The sequence below is a fragment of the Polypterus senegalus genome, chromosome 17, assembly GCF_016835505.1.
Source record: "Polypterus senegalus isolate Bchr_013 chromosome 17, ASM1683550v1, whole genome shotgun sequence".
In the NCBI taxonomy this organism is placed as follows: domain Eukaryota; kingdom Metazoa; phylum Chordata; class Cladistia; order Polypteriformes; family Polypteridae; genus Polypterus; species Polypterus senegalus.
The window spans coordinates 78,691,013-78,707,933 of record NC_053170.1 but is presented as its reverse complement, the minus strand read 5'-3'; the positions used below and the strand labels follow the sequence as shown (position 1 = coordinate 78,707,933).

Genomic DNA, 16,921 nt, shown 5'->3' with positions numbered 1-16,921 from the left:
GGGCGGCATTTTCATGATACAGATGGACAATGACCCAAAACATACAGCCAAAGCAACCCAGGAGTTTATTAAAGCAAAGAAGTGGAAAATTCTTGAATGGCCAAGTCAGTCACCTGATCTTAACCCAATTGAGCATGTATTTCACTTGTTGAAGACTAAACTTCGGACAGAAAGGCCCACAAACAAACAGCAACTGAAAGCTGCTGCACTAAAGGCCTGGCAGAGCATTAAAAATGAGGAACCCCAGCATCTGGTGATGTCCAAGACTTCAGGCTGTCATTGCCAGCAAAGGGTTTTCAACCAAGTATTAGTATTTATTTCCAGTTATTTAACTTGTCCAATTACTTTTGAGCCCCTGAAATAAAGGGATTGTGTTAAAAAAATGCTTTAGTTGCCTCACATTTTTATGCAATCTTTTTGTTCAACCCATTGAATTAAAGCTGATAGTCTGCACTTCAACTGCACCTGAGTTGTTTCATTTAAAATCCATTGTGGTAATGTACAGAACCAAAATTAGAAAAAAGTTGTCTCTGTCCAAATATTTATGGACCTAACTGTATATGGGTTTTCATCGGCATACTCCAGTTTTCCACCCATATCTTTTTGCAGGTAAAACTAGTAATTCCAAATTGACTAATAAATGAGTATGACTGTGGGTGCATATACACTATAAATGGGCCTAGTGACTGGTGCCCTGCTCAGGTAAATTTCCTGCATTTCATCAAATGCTGCAGGGATATGCTCCAGACCCACACAATTCAGAACATGATAAAGCCGTTGGAGCATGTTATGTATGTTTTAAAGTAAGTTTGTATATGTGTTTGTAAATCAATAACTGAAATATAAAGTGATAGCCCTTGGGGTATTTTTTTTTGTAGACAACAGTCAAAATTGAGTATTGAGTACAAGCCATTCTCTCCCAAAAAACTGAGAGGGTAGATAGACATGTCTTCTTAATTAAGCCTCCAGATAAGATATGTTACGCTCTTTGTGCGCAACTTCATTTTACATACCTAGCAGGGCATCAAATTAATTCTTTTTGATTTCAATGAAGAGTCATAATTCAGGGAATGAATATTTAGTAAAATCATTGTGGATTAAAACAGCAAATGTCAATTCAGAAAACGTTGGTCTGTAAATGCCAGATGTATGGCAAATAGAGTATGACTACATGATTTCAAAGAGGAAAACAGTACTACTTTGAGACAGTTCTGATGGAAAATGGGGAAACAACTTAAGTGCTAGAAAAGATGTCATCAGTGTATGCTAAAAAAAAAAAAAATCTTATTCTATTGACAAATCATCCATATCAGAGGAAACAAAATGAACAAAAAAGAACCAAAAAAAACCCAAAAAAAAAACAAAATTGCTTTTCTTCACTTTTTCTTAAATAGGCAAATTGTAAAATAAATGAGAAAAAATCCTTGGCTGAAATGAAAAATGTTTACAACAGAAACAAAAACTCCTCAAAAGTCTCAAAGGGCCACCAGGATTACAAAGAAGTGTTAGGAGAAGAATTTTGTTTAATTTTTAACATTTAAAAATGAAGTGCAAAGTACTACTTAAACAGCTTGAATAAATATTACTTAAACAAATTCAAGTCCTTCATATTTAACATCTCCAATCTTCATCTCAGGTAAAAGAACGCGTCCATCCAGTGTAAAAGCGGTGATGTAAGTAGCTATTTTACCAGCATCTTCCTCTGATTTCAGAGCAAGAATAATTTGGTCATCTGTATCAGGAATGAATCTGAAGGAAGAGAATCCATGTGTTGGAATGAGTTCACCAACATGGCTTACAGCGATATCTTGGAAATCTGCAGTGCAACGCAAAACAAGATTTGAACCCCTTCGCTCATCGGCTGTCTCCTCATAGCGTTCGTTGCTTGCACGGCGAGGTAGAAAAAACCACCGTTGAAGGGTCTCACTCCAGACAGCAGACTCATGGATGAGGTAGCCTGTGGAAATAAATAACGTGAAAATATGGCACAATTGAAAATAAGAACTCACTTTCATTGGTGTTTATCCTGTTTTCTTGACATTATCTTATTTCCTGCATGTTAGCTAAATGGTTAAATACCAAAGACCAAGATTCAAGGTTCTCATACTTTTTAGCTTTTAATGCCCATAAGGTTTACATAATTAACAACAAAATAAGAAATTTTTTAGGTTCTAAATATTTTTCACCAGCAATAAAAAATGTTTCTTTCTGGACTTGGGTTTCCAATATATCCTTTACATTAGGCCTATTCAAATTGTGGGCCGACATGCAGCCCAGAAGCAACCTTCGAGTGGCCCAGCCTGTGGTCCCAGCTAAAATGATTGCAAATGCGACCAAAAATAGGTTTGGTGATTTTCATTTCTACTTAGTTTGCCAGTGGCGAATGAAATCATTGAAACTTTAAAGTACTATATTGCAACAGATGCAAAAGGCCATTTTTTTTGTTGAGCATATCTGCCGTTAACATACATGTTGGTACCGACTCTCCTTGCATATCCCTGAGCCGCATAAAGGCTGGTTTATATCTCGCACTGGGTGCAAGGGAGGCCTGGCAAAAATGACATCAGAGATGAAGATGCGCGTGGCAAAATATTTCTAAGTACACACAGCTGCTAAAGTAACGGCCATGAACTTCAACAAGAGGCTGGTGATGCTTTTGCCGGAATAATAAACGAAAGGCTGAATATGATGCAACCGGTCATCAAAACAAAAGGTAGTCATGCAGAATATTTGAAATTCCTCTGCCCATCATATAAGTCCCCTGTTTTGAAGATATCTTTGCCCCATGGAATTCAGTTGTCCCTTCTGATTTTGCACAGGTACACTAAGGTGTGACTGTCACCCATCTCCTTGTGTTTGCGCATCTTTGCATGCCGTTTCTGTTTTGATTTAACACACACGCCATGCAAAATGCCAGCCTGTCTCACAGTAAACATGTATGAGCAGTCGCCTGGCCGCTGTTCTGTCATACACAGCGATGTGATGAAGTCTACGTTTTAAGGTTGCAGGTGTATTACTGTCGTTTTCCTGGGCTGCTCTGTGATTAACGCTGGACAGCAAACTTTGTTGAAATAGTATTAAAAATGCCACTTTGTTAGCTGTTACTTCAGTCATTTTGGTGTGCACACAATATGTTCCGTTATCAATAAATTCAACTGGAACTCATCAACAAAGAAACATGGCAAATGATTTAGTAAAAATAATAATAGTAATAATTATAATTAATGATTCATTACTTTTACAAAGACATTTTAAAATAAATTTACTAATCCACTTTCACGCCATATGTGCAGCCTTGCTCTTAAACATTTACTCGGATATTTTTTTTCTGGGAAAAAAAATGAGGAGAATTTTTTGAGCAGATAGAGTACTTTGAGAGGCTGATGAATAAAGAGAATGAGAAAGAGAAGCTTGGAAGATGTGGAGCTATTCAACCAGGAAGTGCAAGGAGGAAATAAGAACAGCTATTAAGAGGATGAAAAATGGTAAGGCTGTTGGTCCAGATGACATACCCGTGGAAGCATGGAGGTGTTTAGGAGAGATAGCAGTGGAGTTTTTAACCAGATTGTTTAATGGAATCTTGGAAAGTGAGAGGATGCCTGAGGAGTGGAGAAGAAGTGTACTGGTGCAGATATTTAAGAATAAGGGGGATGTGCAGGACTGTAGTAACTACAGGGGGATAAAATTGATGAGCCACACTATGAAGTTATTGGAAAGAGTAATGGAAGCTAGTTTAAGAAGGCAGGTGATAATTAGCGAGCTGCAATATGGTTTCATGCCAGGAAACAGCACCACAGATGCAATGTTTGCTTTGAGGGTTTTGACGGAGAAGTATAGAGAAGGCAAGAAGGAGTTGCATTGTGTCTTTTTGGTCCTGGAGAAAGCATATGACAAGGTGCCTCGAGAGGAGATGTGGTATTGTATGAGGAAGTCGGGAGTGGCAAAGAAGTATGCAAGAGTTGTACGGGATATGTACGAGGGAAGTGTGATAGTGATAAGGTCTGCTGTGGGATCAACAGTAAAGAGTAACAGGGAATATGGAAGAGAGGTGAAAAATAGAGTGAAGGCAAGGTAGAGTGGGTGGAGAAGAGTGTCAGGAGTGATTTATGACAGACAAGAATGAAAAGGAAGGTCTACAGGACAGTACTGAGACCAGCTATGTTATATGGGTTGGTGACGGTGGCACTGACCAAAAGACATGAAACAGAGCTATTGGTGGTGGAGTTGAAAAATGTTAAGATTTGCACTGGGTGTGACAAGGGTGGATGGGATTAGAAATGAGTGCATTAGAGGGTCAGCTCAGGTTGGATGGTTTGGAGACAAAGTCAGAGAGGCGAGATTGCGTTGGTTTGTAAATGTGCAGAGGAGAGATGCTGGATATATTGTGAAAATGATGCTAAAGATGGAGCTGCCAGGCAAGAGGAAAAGAGAAAAGGCCTAAGAGGAGATTTATGGATGTAGTGAGAGAAGACATGCGGGTGGTGGATGTAATAGAGCAAGATACAGAGGAGAGGAGGATATGAAAAAAGATGATCAGCTGTGGTGACCCCTAATGGATACAGCCAAAAGAAGATGTAAGTACGAAACTGAAACAAAGCCTGGACAGACACAGTGCCAATCATATGCTTGTAGGTTTCTGGGTGATGCAAATGGTGCCAATCATATGCTTGTGGGTGGGTGATGCAAATGAAGGGGGCCAGCAGAAAGAACAGGAGGAGCACACAAAGAGTGTCATTCATCAATATGGTGGATGAATAAGTGAAGAAGGAAAAACACACAGCATGATGTGTGACAGAAAGAACAGGAGGGGCACAGAAAGAGCGGCACTCATCAATATGGTGGATGGTTAAGTGAAAGAGGAAAAACACACAGCATGATATTTGGCTTGGACCATGGGGAGTGAGCAGGAGGAAAGTTCGGCAGACCTCTAGTAAGATGTGTTTAACAAGTGTTATAAAGCTTGAGCTCCAGATACCAGCCACTATAACTGTGAGTATACATGCTTTGAAGAGTTCATAACAACACGTTTATAGGGACAAAACAATGCAAAATTAAAAACACTCAATTCATTCCATGGGCAATGAAAATCTACAGCCTGCAAATCTTATTGCTGTTTATAGTAAGTTAAAGTAAAACACGATTCAGTGTTAGAACTTTATTCTCTGGATAAGGCTTTTGGGGTAAAGGCATTTTAAAAAAATTAAACATATAACTGATAAAAACATGAAAACAAATGCATGAGTAAACGCTGTAAAAACTTGAAAATCAAAAACATCTCATCATCATCATAATATTACAATAATATAGTACAACATAAATCCACATCACAGATGAACATACCACAGGTGATGCACTTGTAGGAAGTAAAATCCTACATCTCAAGCCGGGTTTGGTTCAGTTCGCTTGCTGCCATTGTGTGACACATACGTTCATAATGTAAGTTAAGATTTGCAGTTTGCTGTGCTTTCTATATGAATTTCCATAGTCTTCCATCTTGTAAATGGATTTTAGTTCACAGTGATCCCTCACTATATCACGCTTCGACTTTCGCTGCTTGACTATATCACGATTTTTTCTCATACACGCTTACGTCACTACACATGCGCTTTCTGAGAACTTTTATCTAAGCCCCACGATGGCTGCTAAATGTGCTGCTTTTTCTAAGCCTTCTGACAATAAAACTAAGTGCCGGAGGAAGATGCTTACTATCCAGGAGAAGGTGAAACTCTTGGATATGATCAAAGATGGCAATACCCTACAAAAGCCTCCTCACGCATATGAAAAGACAGCGCCAGCAACTGCCTATCAAGATGTTCTTCAGCCATGCACCCACTGCCTACTCCTAGTACTCCTTCAGCAGAAGTAGACAACGATGCACCTGCTGAAGATACTGCACCACCTGAAGACTCTCTTACTGAGGTTGTGCCTTCATAGGTTAGTGGTTGTGTGTAAGAACTGTGTGTGTGTGTAATTAAATGTACAATACAATAATCTACTATATAAAAGTGGTCGGGATTGTCCTTCCGTCCCGTGAGTGCAAAGCGTAGCGGTATTCCGCTTATCACAGACTTACTACTTGCGGCTTGCGGTACAAAGTGACGCGATGTGAGCATCGTTCCCTTGCTTTTGTGCGCGATGCGCTGGAAAAATAGACAAAATGATGTCTCTGGAAATAATTAATGTTGATGGAGTACAAATGCCTCACCGTGTAGTAAATATCAAGGGAGATGGTGCTTGCTTATTCTCATCTATAGCTTATTTAGTGCATGAAACTCCGTCTTTAGCGGTACAGATTCGGGCTGACATTGTACGACTTTGGACAGGCACTTGAGGGGACAAAAAAAACGTAGGTTTTCGGGAGATGTTATGAATGGGCACTTTGATTTTCTCATTCCCTACACTTACATGCCTGATGTACACATGGAGCGCATACAAATTGAGGATAAAAGTCGGTCGCCTTAAAAGGCGGGTGAGCCTAGTAATAATATGATATTTGTAACGTCTAATATGTCTTATTTACTCTTTTTTTGTCTAATATATTGGGTAATACGAGTGTAATGGTGACTAAAGGGTGTTATTTCATGTGTAGAGGGCTCTAATAATGTTAAAAAACGTATTTAGAAGGTCGTAAACACGTTTTCTATACTCTAACTGCGAAAATATTCGATCTATAAATAAAGAATCCTACTTCGCGAAAATTCATTTATCACGGTAGAGTCTGGAACAGATTAACCGTGATAAACGAGGGTTCACTGTATTTCACTTCTAATTTGTTGCAAATTTTACTTTCCCACTTTCCTTCTTCTTTCTCTCAAATAAACTGTTGTTTGTACTAGCCATGTTTCATTACAACAATCGTTAGAACAATCTAGACAAGAACCCATTCCGCCCAATAGAGCTCACCAGTCCAGTTCTATCCACTCAATTCTTTCAAAACAATATCAAGTCTAGTTCTGAAGGTCCCTAAACTTCTACTGTCAACCACATTACTTGGTAATTTGTTCCATGTGCGAAATTTACCAAGTTTTCCCCTTGTCCCTTTGTTCTTGATGCACTCATCGTAAAAACCATTTGCTAGTTACTTAAGTTATATAAATGTTTTACTAAATATTAGTGCATAATCTATGTGAGGTTCCTATAACCCCCATAAGTTGAATTGAATTGGTATACTTTAACTGTTTCTAGCTTCTCTGACTAAACATTATTCTCAGTTAGTGATCAGCCTTGCCATGTGTAAGGCGTAGAGGGCACATGGTTTTAAACTATGCCTTGCGTGCCTTGTGTGCATGTTTTGTGTACCAAGTAACATGAAAGACAAAACACTTAATTGTATGTGCTGCGCCGTACATTTAAATCATACAGAAAAAGAAGTAAAGAGTCTTTAAGTCATTGTTGGGCAACTGATGCGCTGAATTTTCTAGGGGCGCTGTGAAAACTTTTGTAAAATATTTAAAATTGCTAGTGTTTCTGAACTTTTTGTTGATTAAAAAGATAATGTTTAAAAAATATATTTTATGCTGGAAAAACAGATTACCGGAACACTTACAGAAATTAAGTCTAAGAAACGCAAGAGACTTCAAATGATTGACAAGGAAATGTGCGTCTGTCTTTTGAAAATTGATCCTCGCATCAATCTCATATGTGCTGAAAAACAATCTCAACGTTAACATTAATTAAATTTAAGATTTATCCTTTGATTTCTTTATTAATAAAATGTCTTTCAAACTTGTAAAATTAACTGTTTTTATTGGCGATTGTCCATAGTCACGACTTTATTTATGGGCAGTCCCTCGGGTGCGCCGCAAAAGAAAATTTTTGGACTTAGTGTGCCGCAACTCGAAAAAGGTTGCCTTTCACTGCTTTAAGTAAAGAAACAACTACAGTTTTATAAGAAAAGCTAAGTTTAGAGAAAATACATTTTTCTATTTGTTTTTTGCCTTTTATTCTACGTGTGTAGCAACTTTTTTCTTTATTCTTGTCTGCATTGATTGCTTTGAGTTTTTACTAAATATTTTAAAATTAACTTTTGGACTGTGAGATTTCTTTTGGCACGTGTTTAACCCGTGCTTGAACTCGCCCTACATTTCCGTGGTTACACTCATTTTAAAGAAACTGTCTTGATCTGCTGTACTAATTCCCTTCATAATTTTAAATACTTCATTTATGTCTCCTCTTAATCTTCTTTTGCTTAAACTGAAATGGCTCAGCTTTTCAAATATTTCTTAAATCACTTTAAGAGTAACATTAGAGAAGTTTTTTTAGAATGTGGCAGGCATTTATTAATGTTGTCCTCAATTATTTCAATATCTTGCAATGAAACCCTGAAAATCAATAACATCTAATGAAGAAAAAAATAAGGGATTGTAAAAGACTGGCTTGTACTGACATCAGGTTTATTATCAAGGCCACGTGGATAAAAAAATAGAGATGAGAGTTTTTTTAAACCCTTGCCTCACAATGCAATAAAATAAAAGTAGTATAAAACCATATTACTAATAACTCTTTAAAAGTTCATTTAGAGCAGGTCAGGCTTTAAATTGTCAGTTGTAAGTACTATATTTGATGTTATCATAGTAAAGGAACATTTCCAAGGAATCAAAAGGTATAGGCTTTAATGATGAGATATTCCAGTTTAGGTGGGATATGCAGAAAACCTGATTTATGCACTGTTATACAGTTACATTAAGGAGCAAAAAAATGTATGTGATTCATGTAAATCTCAACACTTCTTATTGCAACTGAAGCACAGTTGACATTTTAGTGTTTAGAGTGTAATAAGTTTAAATGTTATAGTCTAATATGGTTTTATCTTTTAACTCATTTATTTTACACTTCTATGGAGCTGTCATAGCCATTGTGCTGGAATATAGAAAAATATTATTACCCTTATGCCACTTGAGCTAATGGGTTCAAGGCAAGTTGACTGGGCTATAATACTAAGCTTTAACGATCTTCCACACCAGGACAACAATTTCAATTATGGAAAAGCAGAAAAGCCAAGCAGAACTGAGACGAGCACACAACAAAATCTTTAAGAGTAGGCTCTGTTATGTTAAGGTTCCTGCAACGTACAACAGCAGATAAAGCTACTAGCACAAATATACAAATTCGCCCTTTTAATACACTGTAAGAAATGAACATATAACCAAAGACTAAAATCACAACATTAAACAAAAGGAAGCATCTTACCATTTTTATCTCTGTTAATTTTAAAACATATATTTTCATGATCTGTACTAATATAAAGTTAAAGTCAAAAAATTTGTAATTATACATTCTCATCAAGGTTATTATAGTTTTGCCTTTTTATATTAGTTTTTTTCTGACCTTACTTGGAAATTCAGTTTAGTTAAGTTCTCCTTCATCGCATATTTTTAGTTTGAATTTAGTTTTTATTTCACAGAGACATTTCTATTTTATTTTTATATACATTAGTTTCAGTTTTAGTTTTAGTAATTATAGTCTGGTACAAGAGCTACTACGGAATTCAGTGTCGTAATCAGATAGAACTGTACACTTAAAGGGTTTGGATAAGAGTTTAATGTTAGTGAAAGCTTACTACACTGCATGGTTTACTACCTGGTTTTGTTTTTGTGTGATAAAAGCAAGCATAATCAAAACCAGATACTGAATATGAACAATTTTACACAATTATATAATTTTAAAAATATTTTCTAGGTCATTTGTGCTGAACAAATCTGTGCTGAATGTTGGCATTTTTTATCTTTTCCTGTTATTGCCCAGAATGGGCCAATTTGTAATGAAATTTAAGGTTTGAGGGTTTTTACTCAAAATGTCTACAGCACACAACATATTGCTTTCTATTTCACATGCTTTACACGGCCGTATTCAGCTTGCTCTGTCACCGCAAATGCTGTGTGAACACCCGCCTTCCTTCACCAGCTGCCATTCACTGGATGAATATATGCAGGCAGCACGTCAGGGATGGCTTTCTGTTTTAGAGTTAAAAGTTACAAGGGTTAAAGACGAACGGCAAGAATATTAATTTAAAAACAAAAACTATAAAAATTTTTAGTACATTATTAATTTATTTCAGTTAGTCTTTCCAGCTACTTTAATAGTTTTGTTTAGTTTTAGATTTCGATTCTATTAATTATTTTATTTCATTTTACGGAAATGTTTTTTTAATAATAGTTTCAGTTTTGATTTCAGTTTTCGTTAACTATAATAACCTTGATTCTCGTACAGCTAAAATTCTACCAAGGTGTAAACAAATTAAACAAACTGAAAAAGCAACAACACCTGGGGGTTGGATGCCAGTAGCTCTTCGCAGGGCGTTGTACTGGGCCACCCAGTTCTCATGGTTCACATCGCCCCTTGTTCCTATTACTTTGATCCATTCAGGATTCTCGTTCATTACTTCTCCTGTGGTTGTAGTCCACTCTTTCCCAAGACCACCTACATATAGGTGCTCATCTTTTACTGCCATCCATTCTGCCTTAAAACCTAGGCATTAAAAAAAGATTTATTCAATTTTATTAAATTTATTATTATTAAAAGCACTTCCAATTGTCTACACAATAATGGTTAATAGATACACAACATAAATGTAAAACATAATGCTAAAATATAAACACAGAAATATAAAAAAAAACAAAAAACAAGAGATACACATATACATTCAAATCTGTCAGATGCATTCTGAAACTGTTCACTTTTCAGGCATTCAAAGAGAGTTTCAGTAGAGTAGAAAACATGTTACTGTAAGTCCATCATTTGTGATAAAGCATCAACTCCAGGGTAGACCAAATGCTAACCTGCTCGCTGAGAAAACAAAAAAAATGTAGTACCTTTAACACAGAGTATGCTAGTGTAAAATAATGAGTCTTCAAGTTTTGATTTAAATGCTGACACCTATGTAACTTTTCTCACACTCTGATAGATAGTTCATTTTATGACAAAGTGGTATTTTATTCTTTATTGCCATGACACATTGAACTCCATCTCTACAACAGATCTGAGGTGCAGGCCCTATGAAATTTAACATCTTCCTATCTAATATGGTAGTATCAGTCACAGTTGAATGACGCTCTTGCATACCTATAACAGACATTAAGCGTCTTTAGCCTATAAGTGGTGGACAAACCTGCAAACCAAATATCAAAAAAGGTTGGGTCAATATGCATCCAAGAATCCAATGTTAATATGTTCCCTTTATTCTTTATAACTCAGTGTCAGCTTTAAGGTCCCCATATATAAAACATTGCTTAGATTTCATACTAACATTTTGTTTAAGCTCGAAAGGGAAAAATGACACACATACACAAAAATCTGACTTTATAAAATTGTAAGTACACCACATACCATGTGAAGTTTCTTTATAAAATCATATATCAACTTGAAACTATACACTCATGCACATGCTTAGCCACTCCCCATTACCTACTGTCAGTAACAGAACATGGCTTAAAAAAAAGCCTTTTTTAAATAGTCATTGTTTAATCACGATACAACATTGGCTATATTCTTGAGAAACATGTTTACTACAATCCATGGGAGAACGAACGCAGAAAATTATACTGAAGTGAATGTAAAATTGTGATATTACTGACATTTCGTGGAGTTTAAGGGTGGGCCAGCCCAAACTCCCATGACACACTCTATGTTACTACAATAAGAATCAATGAGTTAGGTTTATGGTGACACAGCAGTAATGCAACTTCTTCATAGTAGGGAGTCTAGGGGTTACGTCCTGGTTGTGATTACTGTAGGTTTGCGCCAGCTTCCTCCCACAGTCCAAAGACATGCAAGTTAAATGAACTGCCAATTCTAAATTGTTCCATAATGTGTGTGTGTGTGTGTATGTATGTGTGTTTTCACCTTTTGATGGACTTGCACCATATTCTTGCCTGCTTCCGTTGCTTGCTTTCACCTGCCCCCTGCCCTGTATAAGCGGGTTTAGAGGATGGGTAGTGCAACAAATATTAGAATCCACCCTGACCAAAGCAATTCTCATCCTTACCCTTAAAACAGTTACATAAATACTATTTACAATTTCAATTACACAATTACACAGAAAAGCCAAGCAAAATGATTACAATATGCAAGCTTTCGAGGTAACTCAGGTCCCTTCTTCAGGCAAGATGTAATACAGAAACTGGAGTTCCCTGTGTTTATATACACTCTAGGACAAGAAACAACATTGGTAAATCTTTAAATGAGAAATCTTAAATGTAAATATTTAATAGATTCATTAAGGCTAGGGCTAGATCTTTGGATAAGATAACTGTCCAAAAAAGTCTTTATCCAAAGATCTTGAAGATCTTGACCATACATTGTTCTTCTCTCTCTTATTAAATTAACCCTAGCCTTAATGAATCTATTAATTTTTTACATTTAAGATTTCTCATTTAAAGATTTACCAATGTTTTTTTCCCTAGAGTGTATATAAACACAGGGAACTCCAGTTTCTGTATTATATCTCGCCTGAAGAAGGGGTCTGAGTTGCCTCGAAAGCTTGTATATGGTAATCCTTTTAGTTAGCCAATAAAAGGTGTCATTTTGCTTGGCTTTTCTCTACGTTCATAATGGCTAACGCGGTACAACACCCTAGTACTACAGATTTAGATTGAGAAGGGGTTATTTCAACTTGTAGATTTTATATTTAGTATCTTCCATTTTTACATAACCAATAGCTAGTCTTGTTGGTAGTGTGGAAACTATAGTGTGCGCAGCCACCACGCCTTATGCTTACCTTAACAAGCATAGTTATCTGAGCAAATCTCCATCACATCACACATACAATAAATGACAAAATAATGTAAAACCAAAAATGTGATGTCTTTTTGATGAAACAAATAAATAACAGGAAACAATTCAACTTTCAAATCAATTAATTACGTCTCACCCAATGTTATGTGTTCATTCTTTAAACTGTTAAAATAAGAATGTGCTTATTTTGCTATTAAAAAAAGCAGTTTTGTCTTTCATTTAAATATTATTATTAGTAATAGTACTTTTTTGTAATTTCAAAGTGACAATGTAAAAATTACTTCATATTGCAAATTTATATTGCAAACAACTGAAAATACAGTGGAACCTCGGTTCACAAACGTCTCGGTACAAGTACAAATCGGCTTACGACCAAAAAATTCGGCAAACTTTTGCCTCGGTTCACGACCACATACTCGGTATACGAACAAGCCAGTTTCCCTTTTGGTTTGTGCACGCTGATGATTTCCGCACGTGTTGCAATGTTCTCAGTCAGACGTGCATGCTTGCACGTGCATGCATGCTTTCGCTGTGAACTCTTTGTGCTCTGTTTCATTTCATTTCCCTTCCGGTTCGTATGCGCCGATTACTGTATTTATGCACGTGTTCAGCCACTCCCTGTTCATTGTTCTCAGTCAGACGTGCGTGATTTACCTGTGAACTCTTTGTGCTCTACAGTATTTGTGTGCTTTTGCAGTCAACCATGGCATCTAAGCAAGTGAAGAGTGGTGAGAAGAAGGTTTTGAAGAAAATTGAAATCAAAGAAAGAAATTATTGAAAAGTATGAGCGTGGCGTTCGTGTTACTGATCTTGCCGCCGAGTACAAGCGACTATTCTAAAGCAGAAAGAATCTTTTAAAGCAGCTGATGTTGCAAAAGGAGTTACAGTGTTAACCAGGCAGAGGCCTTAAGTGCTGGCAGGGGTGGAAAAACTGTTGCTAGTGTGGCTGAAGGATAAGCAACTTGCAGGGAATAGCGCAAGCAAGGTGATGGTCTGCGAGAAAGCCAGGAAGATTCATGGCAATTTGCTGCAAAACTATCCTTCTACGAGTGGCAAAAGTGAGGAATTTAAAGCCAGTAGAGGATGGTTTGAAAAGTTTCGCAAGAAAAGTGGCATTCATAGTGTGGTAAGGCATGGAGAGGCTGCTAGTTCCGACGCTGAAGCTGCAAAAGAATTTGTGAAAATTTTCACAAAATTAGTGGAGGACAAAGGATACATCGCACAACAAGTCTTCAACTGCGACGAGATCGGATTGTTCTGGAAGAGGATGCTGAAGAGGACCTACATTACCCAGGAAGAGAAGGCTATGCCTGGCCATAAACCAATGATGTCAGGTTAACCGTTTTGCTGTGTGCTAACGCTAGTGGTGGCGTAAAAATCAAGCCGCTACTCATTTACCAATTTGAGAACCCTCGTGCTTTCAAGCAGCACAATGTAAACAAAGCCAGACTGCCAGTGATGTGGAGGGCAAACACAAAGGGTTGGGTCACAAGGACCTTGTTTTTGGAATGGCTGCATGAGGCTGTTGCTCCCGCCGTGAAGCGATATCTCGAAGAGAATAACCTGCCTAAAAAATGCCTTCTTCTAATGGACAATGCACCGGCACACCCTTCAAGTCTGATCCACCAGCTAAACAGCTAAAAAAAACCAGAAACCCAAGAAATCACAACAGAGAAAACACCTGAAGGAAAACATCCCTCCATCGCGGAGCCAGACTCTCCCTTAAAAATGTAACCTCCTCTCCACCCAGTTCCTCCTCACTTCATGCCAGAACTCAACTAATGCAAGGTTAGTTTTCTTGGTGGTTTATGGTTAGTTTTTGTATTACGGATTTTTCAAATGTTCACTTTTTGGTTCGTAGCATGAATCATTGCAATGTTACTTTCTCTTTTTTCAAATGTTCATTTTTTCCCGTGCTTAAAACTCATTAAAAAAAACGTTTACAGCGATTCGTTCGTAGCGTGATTTGTTGAAATGTTACTTTTCTTGGTGGTTTATTATATTACAGATTTTTCAATGTTCCTTTTTTTCCCTGTGCTAAAAACTCATTAAAAAAAAAAAAAGTGTTTACAGCGATCGGGTCGTAAGACTATTAGCGTGAACTCCTGCAATGTTACTTTCTTGGTTGCTTGTGGTTGGTTTATAAATAAAGTTCGTATTTGTTCTAATGTTCCTTTTTTTGCCCCTGTGCTTAAAACTCATTTTAAAAAAAGTGTTTACAGCAATCGGGTTGTAAGGTTATAGCGTGAACTTGCAATAGTAGTTTTCCCTGTTGTTCAAGGTTTTCTCAGTGTTATTCAATGTTTTTACATTTAGTTTACTATTACGATGTGCATTCTATGGTGTAATTAACAATATTTGCACTTAAAAATCTTTAAAAAAATATATATTTACATACAGTTCGTACGGTCTGGAACGGATTAATTGTACTTACATACAATCCTATGGGGGAAATTGCTTCGGTTCACGACCAAATCGGTTTACGACCAGAGTTTTGGAACGAATTATGGTCGTGAACCGAGGTTCCACTGTATTGGCTATATATGACACAAATATGTAGCAGTACAGCTGAGACTCTAAAAATGCAATTTTTTTATGGTGAGTCTGGTTACACTGGGAAAATCAGCAATCTCTACAAATGGCCTTTTGACCTCACCCTGACCATAAGGAAATTAGATGTATCTGAGTAGCATCTTAATTATACCATCCCATACAAACGGCTGACCAGTCAGCCAATTCACAATTATAAGATAGTTATTATCATGGGCTTTGCATAGCATTCCATTGGCAATATCCTCCAAAAATGTTAACACTAACATTGCAAGTTATGGTGTACAACACACAGCACACCATTTTTAAAGACAAAATTTTATAGACGAAAATTTTATAGCCAATTACGTATGCATTAGCACATTGACAGCACATTTCAATTAATTGTGAAATAATTAGTTCAAGAACATCAGCATGTGAATGATGCCTCTTTGAAATGTGCTTTGAAACAAGATTTTCTGTTCACTTCACTGTCCTGCCACTTGATGTCACTAAAATGCCAACACCAAAAAGTCTGTATAGGCCTTATGTGTCGTCGAAACTTGATAAGCTGATTTTCATGTCAAAGCTGAATTTAATAATTCTCAACTTTTGCATATGAAATGGCTTACACACATTACTGAATACAGCAAGTTATATACATTGGGTCCAAGCTCCCTTCTCTCTGCAATAGCTTAGTCCACCATACAACTTACATCCATTAGACTCTTCTACGTCATAGAGGGATCTAGAGCTGGACCATGACAGTGAAACATAGTTTACAATGGAGCTGGATACTGGTGCTTAACAGAGTCCATCCTCACTAAAGGACAGTGAGGTGAATAACAGGAAAGATTGTAAAAGCAATGTGTTTATCTCTCTATTATTAAAAAAATCCTGGGAGGGCGACCACAGAGATGAGACGTGATCTTCTCGAAAGACAATTTGACGTTCCGCGAGAAACACTTTAATGTCAAGATACCTCAAAAACAAATTCCCAGAATGAGAGAGGGGTGATCATGGGGGCTCAATCAGGGTGTTGCCTTCTGGGTACATAGGTGTAATATCTCCCTGGAAGGGTGGATAGGCTCTTAACCAGTGTGGGGTTGGATCTAGTTGTCATTATCCATGTTGGAACAAATTACATATAAAAGGACAGATCGAAAAGATGGCTTAAATCTTTTGTGTAAGATTGAAAGTTAACCGCCGTGACGGGTTACATTTAAACCAGTAGGGCACCAACATGTTGAGGGAATGGGGTAGCAGGGTTTTTAAAACAGGACAAATTTAGTACTGTACAAAAGGAAAGAAAAATAATGTAAATACAAATATGCAGAGTAACTTAATTTCTACCTCAAAATTCAAGTGCTAAAGTAAAATAAGTAACACAAGAAAACGTCTTGCCTTAATACATGAAGTATTAAAAATGAAACAAGTGAGATGAAGTTGTTTGTTGCTAAGCAAAATTATGACATTATAGCAATAACAGAAATATTGCTAAATAAGCATATAGCATAAATTACCACACATGTTTTAGGAAGGATAGAGAAAAAAAAAATGGGGGTGGGGTGTGGGAGTGCCATATATGTAAAACAGAATTTAAATGCATGTCTTCTTAAATTGGATGATAAGCCACACCATAGTGAGGGAATCTGGATAC

General features: G+C 37.0%; 1 protein-coding gene across 3 annotated transcripts in view; it reads right to left on the bottom strand.

Annotated features, from left to right (window-relative positions):
- Positions 1-1,503: 1,503 nt before the first annotated feature.
- Positions 1,504-16,921, bottom strand: part of cant1b (calcium activated nucleotidase 1b) — a 66,994-nt gene continuing 51,576 nt past the window's right edge. For all 3 annotated transcript variants that reach the window (XM_039740855.1, XM_039740856.1, XM_039740857.1), the window contains exons 3-4: positions 10,264-10,467; positions 1,504-1,957 (exon numbers count right to left, since the gene is read on the bottom strand). In XM_039740855.1, coding sequence (XP_039596789.1) covers positions 1,587-1,957; positions 10,264-10,467 — 575 coding nt within the window. In that variant the 3' untranslated portion in view covers positions 1,504-1,586. The remainder of the gene's footprint in view (positions 1,958-10,263; positions 10,468-16,921) is intronic.